At 36.0% G+C, this 17054-nt stretch overlaps 5 protein-coding genes and 1 long non-coding RNA gene across 12 annotated transcripts; 3 read left to right on the top strand and 3 right to left on the bottom strand.

Annotated features, from left to right (window-relative positions):
• The first annotated feature begins 2724 nt into the window (after positions 1-2724).
• On the top strand, positions 2725-4349 carry LOC147950382 (uncharacterized). The gene is made up of 3 exons (XM_087462702.1): positions 2725-3046; positions 3190-3421; positions 3732-4349. Exons 1-3 carry the CDS (start codon positions 2819-2821, stop codon positions 4160-4162), a joined length of 891 nt encoding a protein of 296 aa, XP_087318828.1. The 5' UTR covers positions 2725-2818; the 3' UTR covers positions 4163-4349.
• Positions 4350-5431: 1082 nt separating this feature from the next.
• LOC104774646 (protein RALF-like 14) lies at positions 5432-5749 on the bottom strand. The gene is given in 1 exon segment (XM_010499169.2): positions 5432-5749. A coding segment is annotated over 1 exon segment (318 nt).
• A 394-nt stretch (positions 5750-6143) lies between these two features.
• LOC147950381 (uncharacterized) lies at positions 6144-7381 on the top strand. Its single transcript, XR_015596315.1, has 3 exons — positions 6144-6589; positions 6723-6790; positions 7146-7381. It is a non-coding gene; the product is annotated as an uncharacterized LOC147950381 (long non-coding RNA).
• A 601-nt stretch (positions 7382-7982) lies between these two features.
• Positions 7983-9262, bottom strand: LOC147950380 (phospholipase A2-beta-like). Its single transcript, XM_087462697.1, has 4 exons — positions 9047-9262; positions 8875-8911; positions 8642-8761; positions 7983-8256 (listed from the first exon to the last, which is right to left on the bottom strand). The coding sequence occupies exons 1-4, from the start codon at positions 9104-9106 to the stop codon at positions 7994-7996; spliced, it is 480 nt and encodes a 159-aa protein (XP_087318823.1). The 5' UTR covers positions 9107-9262; the 3' UTR covers positions 7983-7993.
• Positions 9263-9593: 331 nt separating this feature from the next.
• On the top strand, positions 9594-13452 carry LOC104747791 (transmembrane E3 ubiquitin-protein ligase FLY2). 6 transcript variants are annotated; one of them, XM_010469483.3, is made up of 13 exons: positions 9594-10228; positions 10508-10580; positions 10683-10810; positions 10902-11017; positions 11115-11175; positions 11287-11353; positions 11431-11508; positions 11618-11778; positions 11863-11922; positions 12014-12107; positions 12290-12457; positions 12547-12875; positions 12982-13452. In XM_010469483.3, exons 1-13 carry the CDS (start codon positions 10106-10108, stop codon positions 13198-13200), a joined length of 1677 nt encoding a protein of 558 aa, XP_010467785.2. In that variant the 5' UTR covers positions 9594-10105; the 3' UTR covers positions 13201-13452. The 6 variants fall into 6 exon arrangements, with proteins under 6 accessions (XP_010467785.2, XP_019092776.2, XP_087318806.1 ...); XM_019237231.2 differs by having other exon boundaries at positions 9596-10228; positions 11606-11778; XM_087462680.1 differs by having other exon boundaries at positions 9605-10228; positions 11417-11508.
• A 116-nt stretch (positions 13453-13568) lies between these two features.
• Positions 13569-16935, bottom strand: LOC104774823 (mitotic checkpoint serine/threonine-protein kinase BUB1). Of its 2 annotated transcripts, none has more exons than XM_087462693.1 (14): positions 16728-16935; positions 16479-16626; positions 16197-16354; positions 15995-16085; positions 15790-15885; positions 15601-15688; positions 15271-15374; positions 15103-15174; positions 14939-15028; positions 14695-14852; positions 14517-14571; positions 14269-14403; positions 14058-14179; positions 13569-13955 (listed from the first exon to the last, which is right to left on the bottom strand). In XM_087462693.1, exons 1-14 carry the CDS (start codon positions 16802-16804, stop codon positions 13766-13768), a joined length of 1584 nt encoding a protein of 527 aa, XP_087318819.1. In that variant the 5' UTR covers positions 16805-16935; the 3' UTR covers positions 13569-13765. The 2 variants fall into 2 exon arrangements, with proteins under 2 accessions (XP_087318819.1, XP_087318816.1); XM_087462690.1 differs by having other exon boundaries at positions 15995-16094; positions 16728-16882.
• Positions 16936-17054: the final 119 nt, after the last annotated feature.

The following is a 17054-nucleotide window of genomic DNA, read 5'->3' as shown; positions in this document are numbered from 1 at the left end:
CGTATTCTTCATAATATTATTTGTTATAAGTTTTTCATTTTGATGATTGTGTTTTTAGTAACAATTTATGTATTTAAACTATTCTATTACATTCCAATAATTTTATAATGTTTATTTTAAATTTTTTAATTTTAATTTTTTTTTTAAATACTTCCCTGCAACATCGCGGGGGGTTTGAGTCCTAGTTATATTTAGTATCAAAGATATCTAGGAGAAATGAACAAGCACAATAATGAACAAAAGAAAAAACACTGTCGGTGATCCTTTAATTTTCTTCTCCATTATTAAAAGAAAGAAATCATTGCTACGTTTTTTTCTAATTCTTGTACATAATTGAATTAGAACTTTAATTTCAGTGTGTTAAGTTTGTCATCAGCATTCTAATATTGTGGTTCCTCTAACTAATGACCTTTTTCTCATTATTTACAATAAACTCCTCATGATTCGTTCTCCAAAGAGATACGATCGCCACTAATATATATAGTGAGTGTTTTGAACATATGAACATAATTGCATGTGATGATATGTATTAAAGTATAAATTACATTTAATGGCACTAATTGCTTTGCAGATCGCACGTTTATAGTTATTTCGTCGTAGGAACATTGAATGAGTTGAAGAGTTCATCCAAATCACGACTTTACCAGATTTCTTTTTGTTATAACTAGAGGGTTAGTATTTTGGACGGATTTGGCGACTATAATCCCAGACGTAAACATATGTTCATTGAGCATTACCCAAAAATTAGTTAAATCATTCTTCAAAAATCTGATCGTTTAGGATCGTGACCATATCTCTAACGTATTATACCATCAATCTTTAGTTAGTTTTTTTTAGTTTTACTAAGATTTTTTAACGTGTCTGTATATCCTAACCAAAACTAGGTTTAGATCTCATGCACACAAAAATTAGTGGAGTTTTGATTTGTCAAGTAATGTAAATTTTATGTATCCAATAGGCCCAGAAAGCCCACTTGATCGTAGCCATCACCGTAGAAATTCAGATTACGTACTAACCTAGATTTGTAGTTGTACACTGGAGAGACGTCACTTGGAAAATAACCTATACAATTTTTAACTATATGAATGAATCAAAATCTAGGATGATCATCAACTCAGGTGATATCGAGGAATCTTTAGCCGAGTTTTCCTACTTAACTAGAAAAAGTTATTTCTGGACCTATATAAAAAAACTATGTTTTTGTATAATCTTAATCCCAATACTTGTAAGAAAACTTTTAAAGCAAAAATAATGGCAAAGAGAAGCTTATCTTCTTCTTCTTTTTTTTTTTCTTAAACAATGTGAAAGAAGCTTATTCAACGAATTTTAGATATTTCCTGAATCTTGTGACAATTAACTAATTAATTGAATATACTCATTTTATAACAAAGAATTTTCAGCGCTTACAATTACAATTTGCTTGTCAAATATTGCAGACTTGATCAATAACAAAGCAACAAAAATGACAAGGTATTGCCAAGTGTTGATACTTGCAATGCAAGTAACTATCAAATAATGTGTAGATTTGAATATAGGAGTATAGGACTAACTCATTCATATCTTTTCTATATTTTTTTAATTAAAAAACAAACGTGTGACTGTGACGTAATTAGGTATGGAAAAAAACACAAGCAAGAGAAGTTGTACACCGAGAGATCGATGAGTTGATCATCAAATTCTTAAGCATTTATAGATCCTAAATGAAGTTGGTTCCCTTGTCTCGTTCGTTTGCGTAAGATGTTTAAAATGTAAATTCCAAAACCGCAGATTTACACGTACGACGATTGTTCTTACTTCTTAGAGTTCGTATATGAGGTTTGTGCTTTACATTTCTTTTTTTGTACGTTTCTATAAAGAAAATGTTGAGTTGATTTTTATCTTATTATGCATAGCATAGAAATGGAAATAGATTGAATATAAAATAGAGGGCTAGCTAGGTGGTTTCCCGTTTATTCATGCATCAGTTAAATCATGTGATCATTCACGAGTAAATTTTTTTCATATCGATCTAGTAGACCATTAGTTAATCACATGTCGACTGTGGTTTTTACCTATCAATTTATTCGAATGTTTGTATGACTAAAATATGTCTACATGCATATTATAAAAAAAGGACTCGTCCAAGCTCCTAATCTGGTTTAAAAGGTAGATTCCACCGGATAATGTGTGGGATTGACTCATTTTGACATCACTTTACAACAACGAAAAAAGACTCATTTTGACCGCCCTTTGTTTTTATACATATTTATAGTAAATATATTTCATTTATAGTCAAATTTTTTCTTTTCTTTTCAAGAGTAATAAACATTACATGCATGGATGAGCGTATGAAAATTATAAGTGTATCAAGGAAAGTTTGAATTTCCTAAATTATATTTATTTTTCCCGAATTTCCAAAATGAACTTTTGTTTTTGTTTTTGTTTCTGTAGTAAGATAAAACTTTTAGTTAGTATTATCCATTTTCACTTTTTAAAGAGAATCTTTTGTTTTATATAAATAGGAAACAATTCATATTGAGAGTATATCCATCGGCATCCGGATATGTACTGAAGAAGGGTCCTCACGAGATTAGTCATGCTGACATGGAAACTAGCTGTCTTGAGCAATCATTCATCTCAGAGATCAGACACCTCCTCCAACCATAACTCGACGCGTCACCTTCCGCGGCGCCATGTATCTGTTTCTCTGATTCTCTCCCCACCCATTATATAATCTCCTCCTATTTTCTTCTTCTTTTTTGTCCAACTCTAAAAACAAAAACATAAAACAACAAATACTATTTGCTCTATTCTTTAAGAAAGAAAAAAAAAACCTCCGATGGATCGGCAAAATTCTGATGACATCATGAGGTTTCTTGATGGAATGGCTAGCTCCGACGACGTTCTTTTCGGTTTTCTCGACGAAGGAAACCAGTCACCCGAGGATTTCTCTGACTCCGGTAACCTTAACGGCGGTGGAGACGATGACGACGACAATAATAACATCAACAATTGCAATTCTGAAGAAAACAAAGCTTTTTGGCAGGAACAAGAACAACTTCTTCAGGTAATTAACTTTTTTTACCAAAAAAAAAATATTTTAATTACCAAACAAAAGTAAAATCTTGTAAACAAATTATTTTTGTCATTTTTTAGCCAAATCATTTGGTGTCTAAATATGTTTTTGTTTTTTTTTTGGAAATTGTGTAGGGGACACTGTATAGGACAAGTACGATTGAGACGAAGATTAGACAAGCGACGAAAGAAGCCTTGAAACAAGTTAAATCTAAGGGTCTTCTTTATTGTGTCTGCCGGCGACCAGTGGACGGCGGTTGCCGGAGTTGCTTACGTGTTGAGATCTCTAGACACCTCAGAGATGTTGCCGGCTACGATTGCGTCATCTCCAAATCTAAATGGAGAAGCTCTCAAGACATCCCTGCAGGTACAACCATACACACATGCAAATGTGTTTTTTTATTATTTAAAAAAAAAAAAAAAAGACTGGTTCTGAATTATTTAGCCATCGTTTTCATTTCTTCAAAGGGAATATCTAAGATAATTATTTTAAAAATTGGAAGAAGATGATTATGTCCACAAGACAAACACGAAAGATTTTTTTCAGACCCTTTCTTTTTTATGTGTTACTTAATTATGTATCAAGCAAAAATCGGATATTGTCTACACCCTACATTTATTATAGATGTTTTTTCTTGGACCATATACTTAATGTTTTTTTTTATAATTAATATCAGGGGAACACGAGTTTTTAGAGATCGTTGACCGATCGGGTTCGAAGAAAGGCGAGATGAGAGTAGTGATCGAGTTATCGTTTAGGGCTGAGTTCGAGATTGCAAAAGGCAGTGAAGAGTATAAAAGACTAGTCAGCCGATTGCCGGAGGTTTACGTGGGAAAAACCGAGAGGCTTCGATCTCTGATCAAGATATTGTGCATTGCTGCGAAAAAGTGCTTGAGAGACAAGAAAATGCATATGGCTCCTTGGAGAAAACACAAGTACATGCAAGCCAAGTGGCTTGGCACGTGCGACCGATCTAGCTCCTTGGAAGCGGCGGTTTCCGAGGCGATGGAGCCGGAGAATTGGGTGCCGGTGGCGAAGCCTAGGGTTTCTATGTTGAACTACGATGGTCTCTTCTCCCCCGGTCCGACCGCTGTATCCGTCGTGTGATATTTTGTATTTCTTAATATATGGCTTGTAATTATTAATTGATTAGGGTGAGTGTTAATTACGATTTTCGGATTTGAAATGGTCTCAGCGACTCTGGTCCGGTACCTGACATTGTGTAGTAACTAACTAGTAAGTGACAAAAGGCTGGTTTGATAAGAAATGAGATCTTTGTGAATTTTTTTTTGAAGTTATTGTATATATAATGTATACGTACAAGTAACTAAATTTCACTTTTTACATAAATATTATACATTTTGAGTTCTGAGTTATACGAAATTTTCATTCATATTAAGAGATATCTTAAAACTGGGTGTGCATATGTTGTAATGCAACTAAAAGACTGTATTTGTTAATCTCATAGTTTGCAACTTCATAAGTCAGAACAACAACATAATTAGTTTTTTTGAACCGGTTTGAGTTTAAAAATTAGAAGCATGAAGAATTAAAATTATGCAGTTGATGAGTTGAACCTAGGACCTAGGATTCAGAATCACATGCATGGCTTAAAGCCTTAAACTAAATAATCATCCTCAAGAGATCTATAATTGAGCCCAAGCACAGGCTTGATGAGCAACACAGCAACACTGTATTAACTTTTGGATCAGAATGCGTGGTTTTTTGTTTGTCTGTTTACATGTGTTTATCATAGACCTTATCCACCAAATTTACATTTCTTTCGTATATTTATGAATAATATTTAAATTTTAAATTTATTTATTGAACCTAATAAATATTACTAGTAAATTATTTATCCACACGCATACTGAATACACATACACCTTTAAGTACATTCAATAAAAATATACAGCGTTACATATCACTAAAAAAAATTGGAACTTTTTGAACACCATTTCAAAGCAATAATAGTCACATCGTTACTATTTGTTTAATTTAATATGTTTTCAACTACCATCTGTCTAATTCTACCAAAAAAAAAACTACCATCTGTCTAATTAATTAACTCTAAAATTAATTTCAAGTCAACCTTCAATCGTATTCTACCATCCAATTATCGATTATATTCAAAAATGTAATTGACCGCATTAAAAAAAAAAAGGCTCAACAATGTGACCAATTCTGATTCGTTACTCTATTTGTAAAAAGGACAACAATCTCTAAACAGAATAAAACTGATTCAAAGAAAAAAAATAATAATATGAATTTGTACCCTAAATGACACAGTCCACAATTTAGTAATAAACACGTTTCATTTTAATTTCCGCTATAGTACCATTATCTAGAATCTAGATGATAGACATGAGGCGTACGTTAATCCGTAAACCGGTGACAATTTGTAGAGACAAGACAACCTCTTCGATATGGATGATCCCGTCCATCTGGATCCGGTTGACCATGTCGCTTGTCTTGTAAGTTGTCCTTCAATGCATCGTAGCTTATATATCTCGACGCTTGAAGAATCCTACGGCTGGCTGACCACATCCAAACTTGATGACCTCATTTTCAAGATTTCTTTCTGTCCACCGTCATGGATTTCCCACTCAACGGGTCACATTCGATCTGTCGAGATCGGACCAACGCTGGAAATAAAGCCACCGAGATGATTACGTAGAGGATTAAGAGCTTCATAGTATCATTCTTCATCGAGAGGGTCAAACGGAGAGTAAATGATCTGATTAACTAGAAGTTTTGTAATTAAGCACTTTATTATAATTGTTTTTTTTTCCTAGCTACGTTTAGTTAATTCTAGGGTCACTTTATGTTGCAACATGTATTCGTTTCTTTATTTTCTTAGAGCATGTGCAGCGGCGTATTATTTGTCCGTCCTTCATAATTAAAATGTCAAATTTAAATCTAAATCAATGAATTACCAAAGAAACGTATCTACAAATAGGACGTATATTGCTCGGTCCTTCATAACACGTGGCCGCTTGTGATTTGTTTGTCTCGTTTGGGTAGGGTGAACCGGAGAAATCGAAGTTTTATCGTCATTTGTTTTCTCTCCGTCTCTCTTTCTTTTCTCTCTCGGAATTAGTTCGTCGTCATCCTCCACCTCGTGCTCATGTGGTTACTCTGATATTTTGAATTTCGATTTCAGTAATTTGGATTTTTTATAATTTTTTAGAGAGTTGGGATTTCTCGATTCAAAGATGTAGTTTTAGGATCTATATATATATCAATTTGAGATGGTCGACAATTGTGAAAAAGCCAAGTTGAAATGGTGTGATAGTATGATTTTATTTGGTCAAAGAATGGGTTTTGTTCTGCTTTTCGTATTTGATGTTCATTTGTTTGATTTTCTCTGTTTTCACAAGCAGGGTTAAGCAGAAGCTGGAACCAACCACAGGGACTCAGGGTTCAAGCAATGAGTGCCACAGCTCAACGTAATTTTTCGCTATCCAAAGGCGACAATGATGACAAAATTGAACCTGATCATCTTCTTGTTCTTGTTCACGGTATTTTAGCCAGGTATAATGTCTACCAAGTTCATGGTTCTGGGATAGAAACTTTGAAATTTTTGTATACCATTTCTGTTACATGATTTCCGGATTTTATAAATCGATAGACTCCAAATTTACTGAGACATTGTTACTGCTTGCAGTCCCAGTGACTGGCTCTACGTAGAAGCTGAGATGAAAAGGGGCCATGGCAGAAGATTCTTGATTTATGGTATGCTCATCTGGTTTCAGCTTTGTTATCCTCTGTTAGTTGTGTTGTGCAGTAGTTGGAATATACTTATCAGGAAGAGTATTTGCGAATGGAATGGTAACTTAGCTTTGAATGCATGAGTTGACACTGAATAGAAAATACTTCAAACTCTTATTTCATCTTTAGTAGCAAGAGACGATAGATACAAAATTTCGGAATTTTTCCATGTCTCTTCGTCTAAGACCAGAACTCGTTTTTCTCTTACTAGTCTTTTAGTTGGTATGTGTTATTCTACTCAATGCTCTTTTATGTCCAGCGTGGATCACACATAATGTTTTTTTTTTTAATTTACTCTTCATTCTCTGAACATGTACAGCAAGTTCTTCCAATACGTTCACTAAAACATTTGGCGGGGTCGATGGAGCTGGAAAACGACTAGCAGAAGAGGTGAGATTTTATACTCCTACAATGTCATTTCCACTTCTTGTATAGGTGTGGAGATTTTAGTATATTTGAGGGACCAACTGTGAGGGACACCAATGCTAATACTAAACTTAAGAAACTCTGAAAATAAGATTAATATATTTGAGGGACAAAAATTTGTCCTACACCAATGCCCATGCTCTTACTCCTTAGTTCATCAGATATTTGATACAGTATTTTCGTTTTCCTCTTTTTGATGAGTAAAAATGTAGTCTTCTTACCATTGGAGGGGATAATTTAAATTAGGATTCTCAAAGTTCTTATTTTACAAAAAGTACATCATATACTATTTAAAAAAATTAAAGAGACCCAAAAATATAACCCACCACTGGACTTGCCCTTACAATAATTAAATTATAATCTTGATTCTCTGAACTTGCTTTGCCTCATGGTCAATTCGCATATTGTTGTGGACAAAGAGATTAGAAATAGTTCTTGTTGTGTTATGTACAAAACTAGCTAGGGTTGTGATTCCTGAACCTTTGAACTTTGATAGTGATCATAAAGCAAGAGTCAAAAGATCATATATAAAACAAAAAGAATAGAGACGAGTTTCCGATCAAGACTTGCATTGTATATAGCATAGATTCACGTGGTATGCCATGGCTTCATACATGTGTCTCAAGATTTACATGTTAAATCATTCAATGGTCTAAATCTATTAGTGACTTGCAATTGCAATGATATATTATATATGTTTTTTGTTGGACAAACAAGAGCAATTGAAATAATTAAAAGTCATCACCAATTAGTAAAAAAATTTACAAGGTACGCTTTAGTTCCAACACAAATGTGATACCTCCAAGACCAGAGTAAATATATATCATTACATAACTGACTGAATAAGATCCCGATATCCATTCCTTGATTCACCGTAGGTATTACTACTGAATAGGGGCACTGTTTGGCGAAGCCGACCTTTTCGTCTTTGGATTGTTTTATCGAGTTGCTTAGACTGTTTACGCATAGCTGGAACTTCTTATGGCAGCTTATGTTAGTCATACCTGCAAAATTGGAATCAGGGTAAGCGTGTGCATTTAAATGTGGTAAACTATAGCTTGAGAACGATGAATCAGAACAACATGGAAAATGAAGACTGATATGATAAGATCCCAAAAGCAGTAGATTCACTTGGGATATCAGAGCCTAGATGATGATGGCCTTAAGAGATTATCATACTCGACATCCTAGCACTACTCTGCATTACACAATTTGACGTGGCAGACCAGATTGACGGCATTCTCAAATCCAAAGTCTAATCAAGTCAAGTTACATTCTCAAGTTACATTTTTACAGTTATATGTTAATTTCAGTTTATCTTCTTAAACAATAAGAAGAGGATCGGATTAATAGACATATATATATATAGCAATCCTGATTGATATATACCTTTTGACCCAACACAATGGTCATGGACCATACAACAAGCATCAAGATCATCGCAAGGCTCTTCACCAGGACATCCAAAGTGTCCAAACCCACAATACTTGCCATATCGAATAGAAATAGCTGAAACAAAAGAATATAAGAAAGTGAGTAGTTAAGAAGCTAATTAAAACAAGGATCCTCAAAACAAGAAAAAAAAAAACAAATAATCAAACTTGAGAAATAAGTAATCTTACTGTCACAATTCTGCGTAGTGCAAGTTCTTGTACACTCCTGTGACATAATTGGATTCGAAAAAAAAGAAAAATCCATGTTCATTTAAAGTGTGTTAAGGGTTCTCTCAGAAATCAGCAGAGGCATGTGTATAAAGAGAAGTGAAATAATTAAACACAGAGAATCAAATCGAACCTTGCTGCGAACGACACCAACGAGGACAGTGATGAAGAAAGCCGCCGCGAAACGAATCATCACCGTCGTCGTCTCGTAGATGTTTGTGGATTTTTAGGGTAAATCGTCGTCGTTATCTTTTTCGCCAAGGTTTTCTAGTTGGTCTTCCTGTTTTGTCGCACATACCAATTTTTTTTTATTACTTTTTTCTTCTAGAGTCAACTAAAAAAATTACTAGCTGCAAAAAATTAAAGTTACAACAGTATGATTATGATATATCAGTTTCTGAAACAAAAATAAACAGAAAGTATAACTCAAAAAGAATATTCACTTTTCTGAATATCTGTTTTTAATGTCAGCATAAATTCTTCAAATTTACATTTTTCCAATCCTTTTTTCTTTTGTAAAAATTATAGATGAGAAAACATGTAAAAATTATACTCCGTATTATTTGTTTTAATAAAATATATAATGATTTTTTTTATGACGGTTGAAATATTTATACAGTTGACTAGTTATCAATTTATTTTTAAAATTATTATAATGTTTTGGGGGAATTAAGAAAAAAGAAGAGCTTTTAAACAGAAGACAAAAAAAAAAAAAAAAAAAAAAAAAAGAGCCCGAGCAGAGAGATTATCTTCAAAGAGTGAAACTTTTACAAAGGAAACTCCTTTTCATCTTTTTCTGCTCTCCAAACATAAAAAGTTTTCAACTTTCACTCAAAATCGAGGAATCGATACAGAGAGAGTAGATTCTCAATAGGAAGGACCACCATTTTTCAAAGTCGATTTGCTTGATTGATTGATACCACAAATTAACAGAACAATTGCAAGAGTTTGTTTCTCTGTCATAATCTCTTCTAGTTGCGGTGTTTGGTGCAGACGACGACAATATAATCTTGTATTGGGCAGTTGTTTTGTTGGGCTCTCACTTTCTCTCTCTGTTCAGCCCGATTTGATTCTTCGTTTCTTTCTTGTTTGACTTCACTTGAAGCAAAAGCAACCTCCGTTTTATTGATCTCTTCTTCTTCTTCTTGGCTCCTTTGATGAATCGTCGGCATTGTGATTTTGGGGTTGTGATATGAGGAAGCTGGGGGTTTGGGGATTAGGGTTCCTCTGCTTTTCGATTTGGTTTGCCGTTTTGCTGCAACAAGCTCACGGATTGAGACCCATTAGGGAGACAGCTCGATCCTGGGGTGATGAGGTTTGTGTTGATTTGATTGATGGTCCTGCTTCCATTTGCTTTTCAATGTTCCTTGATTTTGTATCCGCGCTATGTCTTTGATTCATTTGCTGTTCAATGCGTTCGTTGACTTGATTACCTTATTTATGGAGAGACTAGAGAGAGAATAGCTGTTGCAATAGTTGGAACTTCTGATAGCTCAGAATCTAGGATGGGAATAAGACTGCAGTTTTAGGAAATTGTGTGTTTGAGTCTGTGACTGGAAGGCTGAGAGATTGTTTTTTTTGTGATCTTTTGCAGTGGCTCTTTGGCAAAAAAGAAAAAGGCGGAGCAGGACCTTTTTCTGCTTGGAATATAACAGGAACATATAGAGGTTTTTTGTGACATTCTTCATTTTGCTTCTGCCTCAGTTTATCATATTCTTTGCTGAGGGATGCTGTTGAAGCTCATTGATTTTCCGTGATGTCTGATTCAGGCACCTGGAAGTTTCTAGATACTGTAAATAGCTCTTCAAAGTTCCCATATTTCAGAAAAGAAAGCGGTAACTCTCTCATTGAATTAGTGACAAGTCCAACAAAAATAACTGGTGTACATTATGTTCAGGTCAATAGCTCTTTATTAATAGTCTGCATATCTTTAAAAAAAAGAACTTTGCAAAATCAGAACTTGGTTGTTAACTTTTATTGCGGAACAGGGTGCAGTTGTTTTCCATGATGTATTTGACAATGAACACAATGTGGGTGGTGCCCAAATTAAAGTGGAAGGTGTATATATTTGGCCCTTTAGACAGCTCCGTCTTGTTGCTAACAGGTATAACTAAGATCATTGATTTACTTATTGCTTTTCAAGATCCAGTACTGGGAGGGTTTCTTTAGTTAAGGTCTGTAAGTGTTTAATGATTCATCAGCGGAAAGAAGGGTGATTCAGGACTAGAAGACGATTATCTTCTCTCCAACCCCTATCACCTGGTAATGCATGATGTGATCCACTTTGCCGCAAGATGATTCTTCGTTACCTTTATTCGATGCGTTAAAATGTTCGGAGAGCTTATTAGTGTCAACTTTTCTTCTGTCGGACAGCTTGGAATTTTTTCCTCCCAAGTATTTCAAGAATCTCCAAGAGACAGAATATTGAAAAAGAAAACTTGTGAGTAGGATTTGGATTTGTTTCCATATGTGTTACACTTGTGCTACATTTGACCTTCATTAGTGTTGTATTCACAGCTCCAATATATGAGATGGAGAAGCACTGCAATATCGAAATAGCAGCTCAAATTTCCCAAACCGTTTCTAGTGAAAACAGTATGTATGCCTTCTTTTGTCTTCTAACATTTGAGGTTGAAATGATGATGCTAGCTCAGTTCTTGCCTTCTTAGTTTAATTTAGTCTTGACTTTTAGTTATTTTGGTAGATGGGGGGGACAAAGATCACTATCATATCGACGGATTGATGGAAAGTCCTGCAGTAGATGATGACGGAGATTGTTTTTCTCCCTTGTCGCTGAATGCGACCTCCGTAAACGTTGAAGTGTATTATAACAAAGCTGTGAACTATACATTGATGGTCACTTTTGTATCCTTTGTTCTAACCTCTTTCCATTCCATTATAACATGGACACACTTTTTAGCGAATTCCTTAACTTGTTATTGTACTTAGGTCTCGTTCCTACAGGTTCTTTTGTTGATCCGACAAATGGAGCACAGTAACACACAATCCGTAAGATTCTTGCTTTTTTGTTAGTCTGATTTGTTTTTTTAGAAGAGACCAGATGCTAACTTTGGAATAACTCTTCTTATATGTATGCAAGGGTGCTGCAAAGGTCTCTATAGTAATGATCGGGCAACAAGCCATCATGGATTCTTATTTATGCCTTTTACATCTCACAGCTGGGATTTTAGTTGGTATGTATGTTTAAAAATAATCTCACACTTGTGTTTCCTCTTTGTATAGTATAGATGGTAATCTTCATAGCATTTCATAGTCTGTGTATGCAAATTTGTGGGTTTTCACAGGAAAGATTGAGAAATGCTCATTCTTGACCATTTCATGCTTTTCTGAAGCACTCCATTTTATTCTTATGCAGAATCCCTTTTTAACGCTTTTGCAACGGCTGCGTTCTTCAAGTTTGTAGTGTTTTCGATATTTGAGATGAGATATCTTCTGTCCATATGGAAAGCAACCCGGCCTTCAACCAGTGGTGAGGGCTGGGAAACAATGAGGCGTGAGCTCTCCTTTCTGTACAGCCGTTTCTGTGAGTATTTGATTTTCTTTTGTGTTTGTTCATCAAAGTAAAGGCTCACAGATGTTTGATGTATCTCTCATCGTAATGGTTCTCAACAGATGGAATCCTTCTTGGAGGCATATTGGTAATGTACGAGTTCCACAACTACATGCGGTCGATCCTCCTACTCATGTATTCATTTTGGATTCCCCAGATAGTTGCAAATGTTGTTCGTGATTCTCGAAAGTCTCTGCACCCTTATTATATCATGGGGATGACTGTTACACGACTTGCTATACCCTTGTATGTTTTTGGATGCCCGAAGAACTTCATGCGTGTAGAGCCCAGCAAGGCCTGGTGTGTAGGCCTGTGCGCATTCGTGGGGTTTCAAGCTGCTCTTCTTCTTCTTCAGCATTATTTCGGGTCTCGTTGCTTTGTCCCTCGGAAGGTTTGTTGGTTCTTCTGATGCCTTCTTTTTTAGATCGATAGTAAAATAAATTGCCTAGAGTTGTCTTTACAGGCAAGAGTTGATGTGTTTACTTCTGATTTGGCAGATGCTACCTGAGAAATACAGCTACTACAGAAGATTCGATCATGATGTAAACCGAAGCAGGGACTGCGTAATCTGCATGGCCACGATTGATCTCAGACATCGTATCAATGATTGCATGGTAACGCCGTGCGAGCATATATTCCACTCGGGATGCTTACAGAGATGGATGGATATAAAGATGGAGTGCCCAACATGTCGTCGCCCACTTCCTCCAGCTTAAGCTTCGGTCCCCTAAGAATTGGCTATTATTAACAAACTGCACCCACATTAGTTGTAGGTACAAGCTGCTCGAATATTGATGTTCCAGGCTTTGGCTCCTTGTTTGGTTTCAGACAGGCCTTGGAAAGATATAAGATGAAAACAGAGCATAGATAGAATCTGGCGGAGTAGACATTTGTATGAATTGTGTAATAAGTCTCTTTAATCATTTGGTCATTCTTTCAACATAAATAGAGATTATTTTTGGCTCAAACTTTCTAGCAACGCCAGAGTCTATCTTCTTTAACACTAACAGACGACTATAATCAGCAAGTCAAGAATGACTCTAAAACTGCCATAACTTGGATGTTTTCTTGAATCCCCCATCACTTGCACTTGAAACTTAATTTATTCCTTAATAAATCCCCCCAGACTATTTTAGAATACAAAGTAGGAAATATAGATGTGTTAGAGAGATACATTCAATAATTTGAGAGGCAAACAAAGTCTCTGAATGTTTCTTTCTTTCTTTCTCACTAACAGACTACCCACTATACAGAGACTCTTTAATTACTGCGTGAAGATGATTACGAAGAGCATAAAGAGACACGTTGTTTGGAGAGTAACTCGTTGAGCTTCTTCATGAGCTTAGGATCCGCGCATATATACTCTTCCATTGACTTTCTCAGATTCCTCAGTGTCTCTGTGTCATCTTCACATGTCTCTCTGTTGAGCAGCTTCGTGAACAGTTCCTTCCACATATCCACGTTCCAGTATCTGAGCAAAACAACTTAGTGAATTGAATACCAAATCTTTATACCACAGTAATGCTTTTTTATCTGAAAGACAAAATAAGCAATGTTCTTTGATTTTTGAGACCTTTTAAAGGAAGTTCTTGGCAGATTAATGTGGCCACCGTCCAGCGATTGTTTCTTATCGATCTCCATGTAGGTGTTGTGCAGCATCAAGTGGACGATTACACAGAGTCCATAAGTGTCCACCTATATAACACATGAGACCTCGAATGGTTTAAAGTCTAATCACGCAAAGACATAATTCTTGCTGAAACAAAGTGATTTAAAAGACTTGCCTGGAACTTCCAAGGTTTTTTCTCCTTCATCTCCATGCAACGGAAGCCTGAGGTACGACAATCTCCTGTAAACTCAGTGGTTCTAGGAAACAGTCTCAAGTCTATTCCTCTACCCCAGTCAACAAGACAGAGACCCTGAGATAGAAATGATAAATTGCATCAGAGTCTGGACACACACAAATCAGAACGTTGACAAGAAAAAAAAACACACACAAAAATCAAAACTAGTGGTCGTATAAGGGATATACCTGATTGCTCGAAGAACCTGTTTTCTCATGGAAGCTTCTCTCAGTTAGGTTTTCTCTGCAAGTAATTCGTGAGGTATCTCAGTCTCTGCCACGACCGTAAACATACAAGTACATGGCTTCATGATCAAAAAGTCTAATCTACAATCTAATCAGCTCTGTTGGAACGGAATAAGCTTACGTAGGGTATCGGATAAGCAGATTGTCTGGCTTGAAATCACCATGAATGATTCCAACACTGTGCAAAGTTTCTAGCATGTACAACATTTCTATTGTGTAATACATGCACAAAACTTCTTCCATTGACTTGCCAACAACGATATACGAGTTTATGACATCCTTAAACCACAAAAAGAAGGTAAATTAAACAGGGAATTATGTTTCCGTTTTGTATATTCAGTCCGTAAGAGTCCACAGAAACCTACGTGGAGTGTCCCATGTGATAGATAATCGCAGACAAGTATACTGTAGTCCGAATACACTTGCACTCTCTGAGCCAATCCAAAACTTGATCTCTAACATAGTATGAGAGCAATTAGTACGGTGTGAAACACCTGTGACCTGGTAATATTAATGGAAAAGGACATACTTGGCTCTCTGGGATCCTGCAATCAAGTTGGCGATACATGTGAAATTCCCAAGGAAAAGGTGGCTTTTGTACCTGTGAGAAAGTAGTATATGCAATATGTGATGTGAGCTATCTGCCAATTGTTCCATTTTGCATCATACTGTATTTGAAAAAACTTGAAGGGTCTACCTTCAGAGCAACTACTTCATCAGGATTGCTGTCAATGTATGCTTTGAACACTTGAGCAAAAGCACCTTTACCAGCACAGCCCTTGATCTGGTACTTCCTTCCACCTAGCAAATAGAAAGAGACCAATGTATTCAAGTTACATTTCTTTTGTCACAGAGAAGAAATATTGTCCCAGGTGAGAACAAAGCGGGAATCAATTCCTTTTACACAAATGAATACATGCCTCAGCCCTTTTCTAATATGAAACAATGCATCTTTAACATTAAAAGAAAACAATTCTTTATTTATCCTGCAAAGGTGATAGACTAGATTGGTATGACAAGAATATACCTATGTCAATGATCTTGTTTCTGGAATAATTCTGCAAAGAAGACAGGTTGGCTTTTCCGGGGAAAACTTTGTTGCTTGCATGGTACCCCTGATGCAAACATAAAGAAAGACACTCAGCGGAGACGCCTCCCTCCCTATATAAGTGAAAATCATGTAAAAAATATCATAAAAAGTTTCCATTTGCCTTACATCATATTTCACAAGCTGGGGTTTAATCTTGTGAATTAAGCTGTTCACAGTGGAGGTTTCCCATGGATTTACAAGACCCGTCTCCAAGTCAGTGGCCTGGTCATCATCATCATCATCATCATCAATTCTCAACTAAAAGCTAACAAAGTGCAGCAGAGAGACCGAATGTTACTAGCTAATGTTAAACAATACTAAGAAACAAAACCTTTACAAGGGAAGGTGCTTTGGTCCTCTTAGAGATTCTTTGTAAGAACAATGAGTGAGCCTCTTTTAACCTGTGAAATGGTTCAGCTTTCCTACAAATTCTCCAAATGATAGCATAGCAGAAATGAGCAAACAAATCAGCACAAGACACGAAACTATAAAAAAACAAGAGGAAGAGGCCACAAGAAGAAGGGTAAAGAGACCTTGAAAGACCAGTCTGATAAACCGAATTTGCTCTTCGCCACAATCCTTTGACCTCAAGAAAAATAGCATACCATTCATAGAGCAACGAATGCCCTTTGCATATCTCCTTCTCTTCAACTTCTCTATAAACACTCTCGAAATCTTCACATCCCTCAAGCTTATCAAACCAACCACCCAAAAAAAAAAAATTCAACCAATTAGTGCGAAATTAAGTAACAATCCCAAACCCTAAAAGTATGCGAAATTCAAACAAAAACAAATTCGATGAGGGTTTTAATTACGTAGAGGAACCAGATCTTGAGGAATCTGATGTCGTTTTGGTACCGAGCATCTTGCTTACAAGTTGAGATACAATCATGGAGAAGCTCATCGAGATCTTCTCCGGAATTTTTACCAGAGTAGAGATCCTCCGTCGCCTTTTTAATCTTCCTGTGAAAACAACATCCCAAAAAAAAAAATCAGAAACCCTTTTTGACACATAATTTCACAATTGATTAGATGAGAAGCAGAGAGGTGAAGTAGTAATTTACAAAAGCCACGGGAAGAGCGGGTCGCCGTCGGCGGTGGAGTTGGATTCACCGGCGGTGTCTTTGTAACCGATTGTCATTTTCGCAGTCGGAGAGAGAGAGAGAGAGAGAGAGAGAGAAGAGGGAGTGAAGCTTTTTCAAAAATCAGTTTCGAAATTTGAAATTTGTTGGATCGATTCCCAATAGTGTAAATGGGCCTCTCTGTTGTTGTAGATTATACTGGCCCATGTATCAATCAAGTTAAACACGCAAATGAATAATCCCGACCCACTCGCTGCATGTCCCTTTTTTTACTTTTATGCAAAAAAAAAAAAAAAAAAAAGCCCAAAT

The sequence above is a fragment of the Camelina sativa genome, chromosome 1 (genome assembly GCF_030686135.1).
Source record: "Camelina sativa cultivar CO46 ecotype springtype chromosome 1, ASM3068613v1".
NCBI classification, from domain to species: domain Eukaryota; kingdom Viridiplantae; phylum Streptophyta; class Magnoliopsida; order Brassicales; family Brassicaceae; genus Camelina; species Camelina sativa.
This window is presented reverse-complemented; position numbering and strand designations above follow the sequence as displayed.

What these genes read in the sequence shown, in the direction of transcription:
- LOC147950380 (XM_087462697.1), bottom strand. Translation starts at nt 9,106, where the DNA reads ATGATTCGTTTCGCGGCGGCTTTCTTCATCACTGTCCTCGTTGGTGTC. An exon ending in TTGGTGTCGTTCGCAGCAAG is followed by an intron (nt 8,912 to 9,046) that starts GTTCGATTTGAT and finishes ATTATGTCACAG; the next exon opens with GAGTGTACAAGAACTTGCAC. An exon ending in CACTACGCAGAATTGTGACA is followed by an intron (nt 8,762 to 8,874) that starts GTAAGATTACTT and finishes CTTTTGTTTCAG; the next exon opens with CTATTTCTATTCGATATGGC.
- LOC104774823 (XM_087462690.1), bottom strand. Translation starts at nt 16,804, where the DNA reads ATGACAATCGGTTACAAAGACACCGCCGGTGAATCCAACTCCACCGCC. An exon ending in AAGCACCTTCCCTTGTAAAG is followed by an intron (nt 15,886 to 15,994) that starts GTTTTGTTTCTT and finishes GATGATGACCAG; the next exon opens with GCCACTGACTTGGAGACGGG. An exon ending in CCAAGAACTTCCTTTAAAAG is followed by an intron (nt 13,956 to 14,057) that starts GTCTCAAAAATC and finishes TGTTTTGCTCAG; the next exon opens with ATACTGGAACGTGGATATGT.
- LOC147950382 (XM_087462702.1), top strand. Translation starts at nt 2,819, where the DNA reads ATGGATCGGCAAAATTCTGATGACATCATGAGGTTTCTTGATGGAATG. An exon ending in AACAAGAACAACTTCTTCAG is followed by an intron (nt 3,047 to 3,189) that starts GTAATTAACTTT and finishes GAAATTGTGTAG; the next exon opens with GGGACACTGTATAGGACAAG. An exon ending in CTCTCAAGACATCCCTGCAG is followed by an intron (nt 3,422 to 3,731) that starts GTACAACCATAC and finishes AATTAATATCAG; the next exon opens with GGGAACACGAGTTTTTAGAG.
- LOC104747791 (XM_019237231.2), top strand. Translation starts at nt 10,106, where the DNA reads ATGAGGAAGCTGGGGGTTTGGGGATTAGGGTTCCTCTGCTTTTCGATT. An exon ending in CTGGTGTACATTATGTTCAG is followed by an intron (nt 10,811 to 10,901) that starts GTCAATAGCTCT and finishes ATTGCGGAACAG; the next exon opens with GGTGCAGTTGTTTTCCATGA. An exon ending in CACAGCTGGGATTTTAGTTG is followed by an intron (nt 12,108 to 12,289) that starts GTATGTATGTTT and finishes ATTCTTATGCAG; the next exon opens with AATCCCTTTTTAACGCTTTT.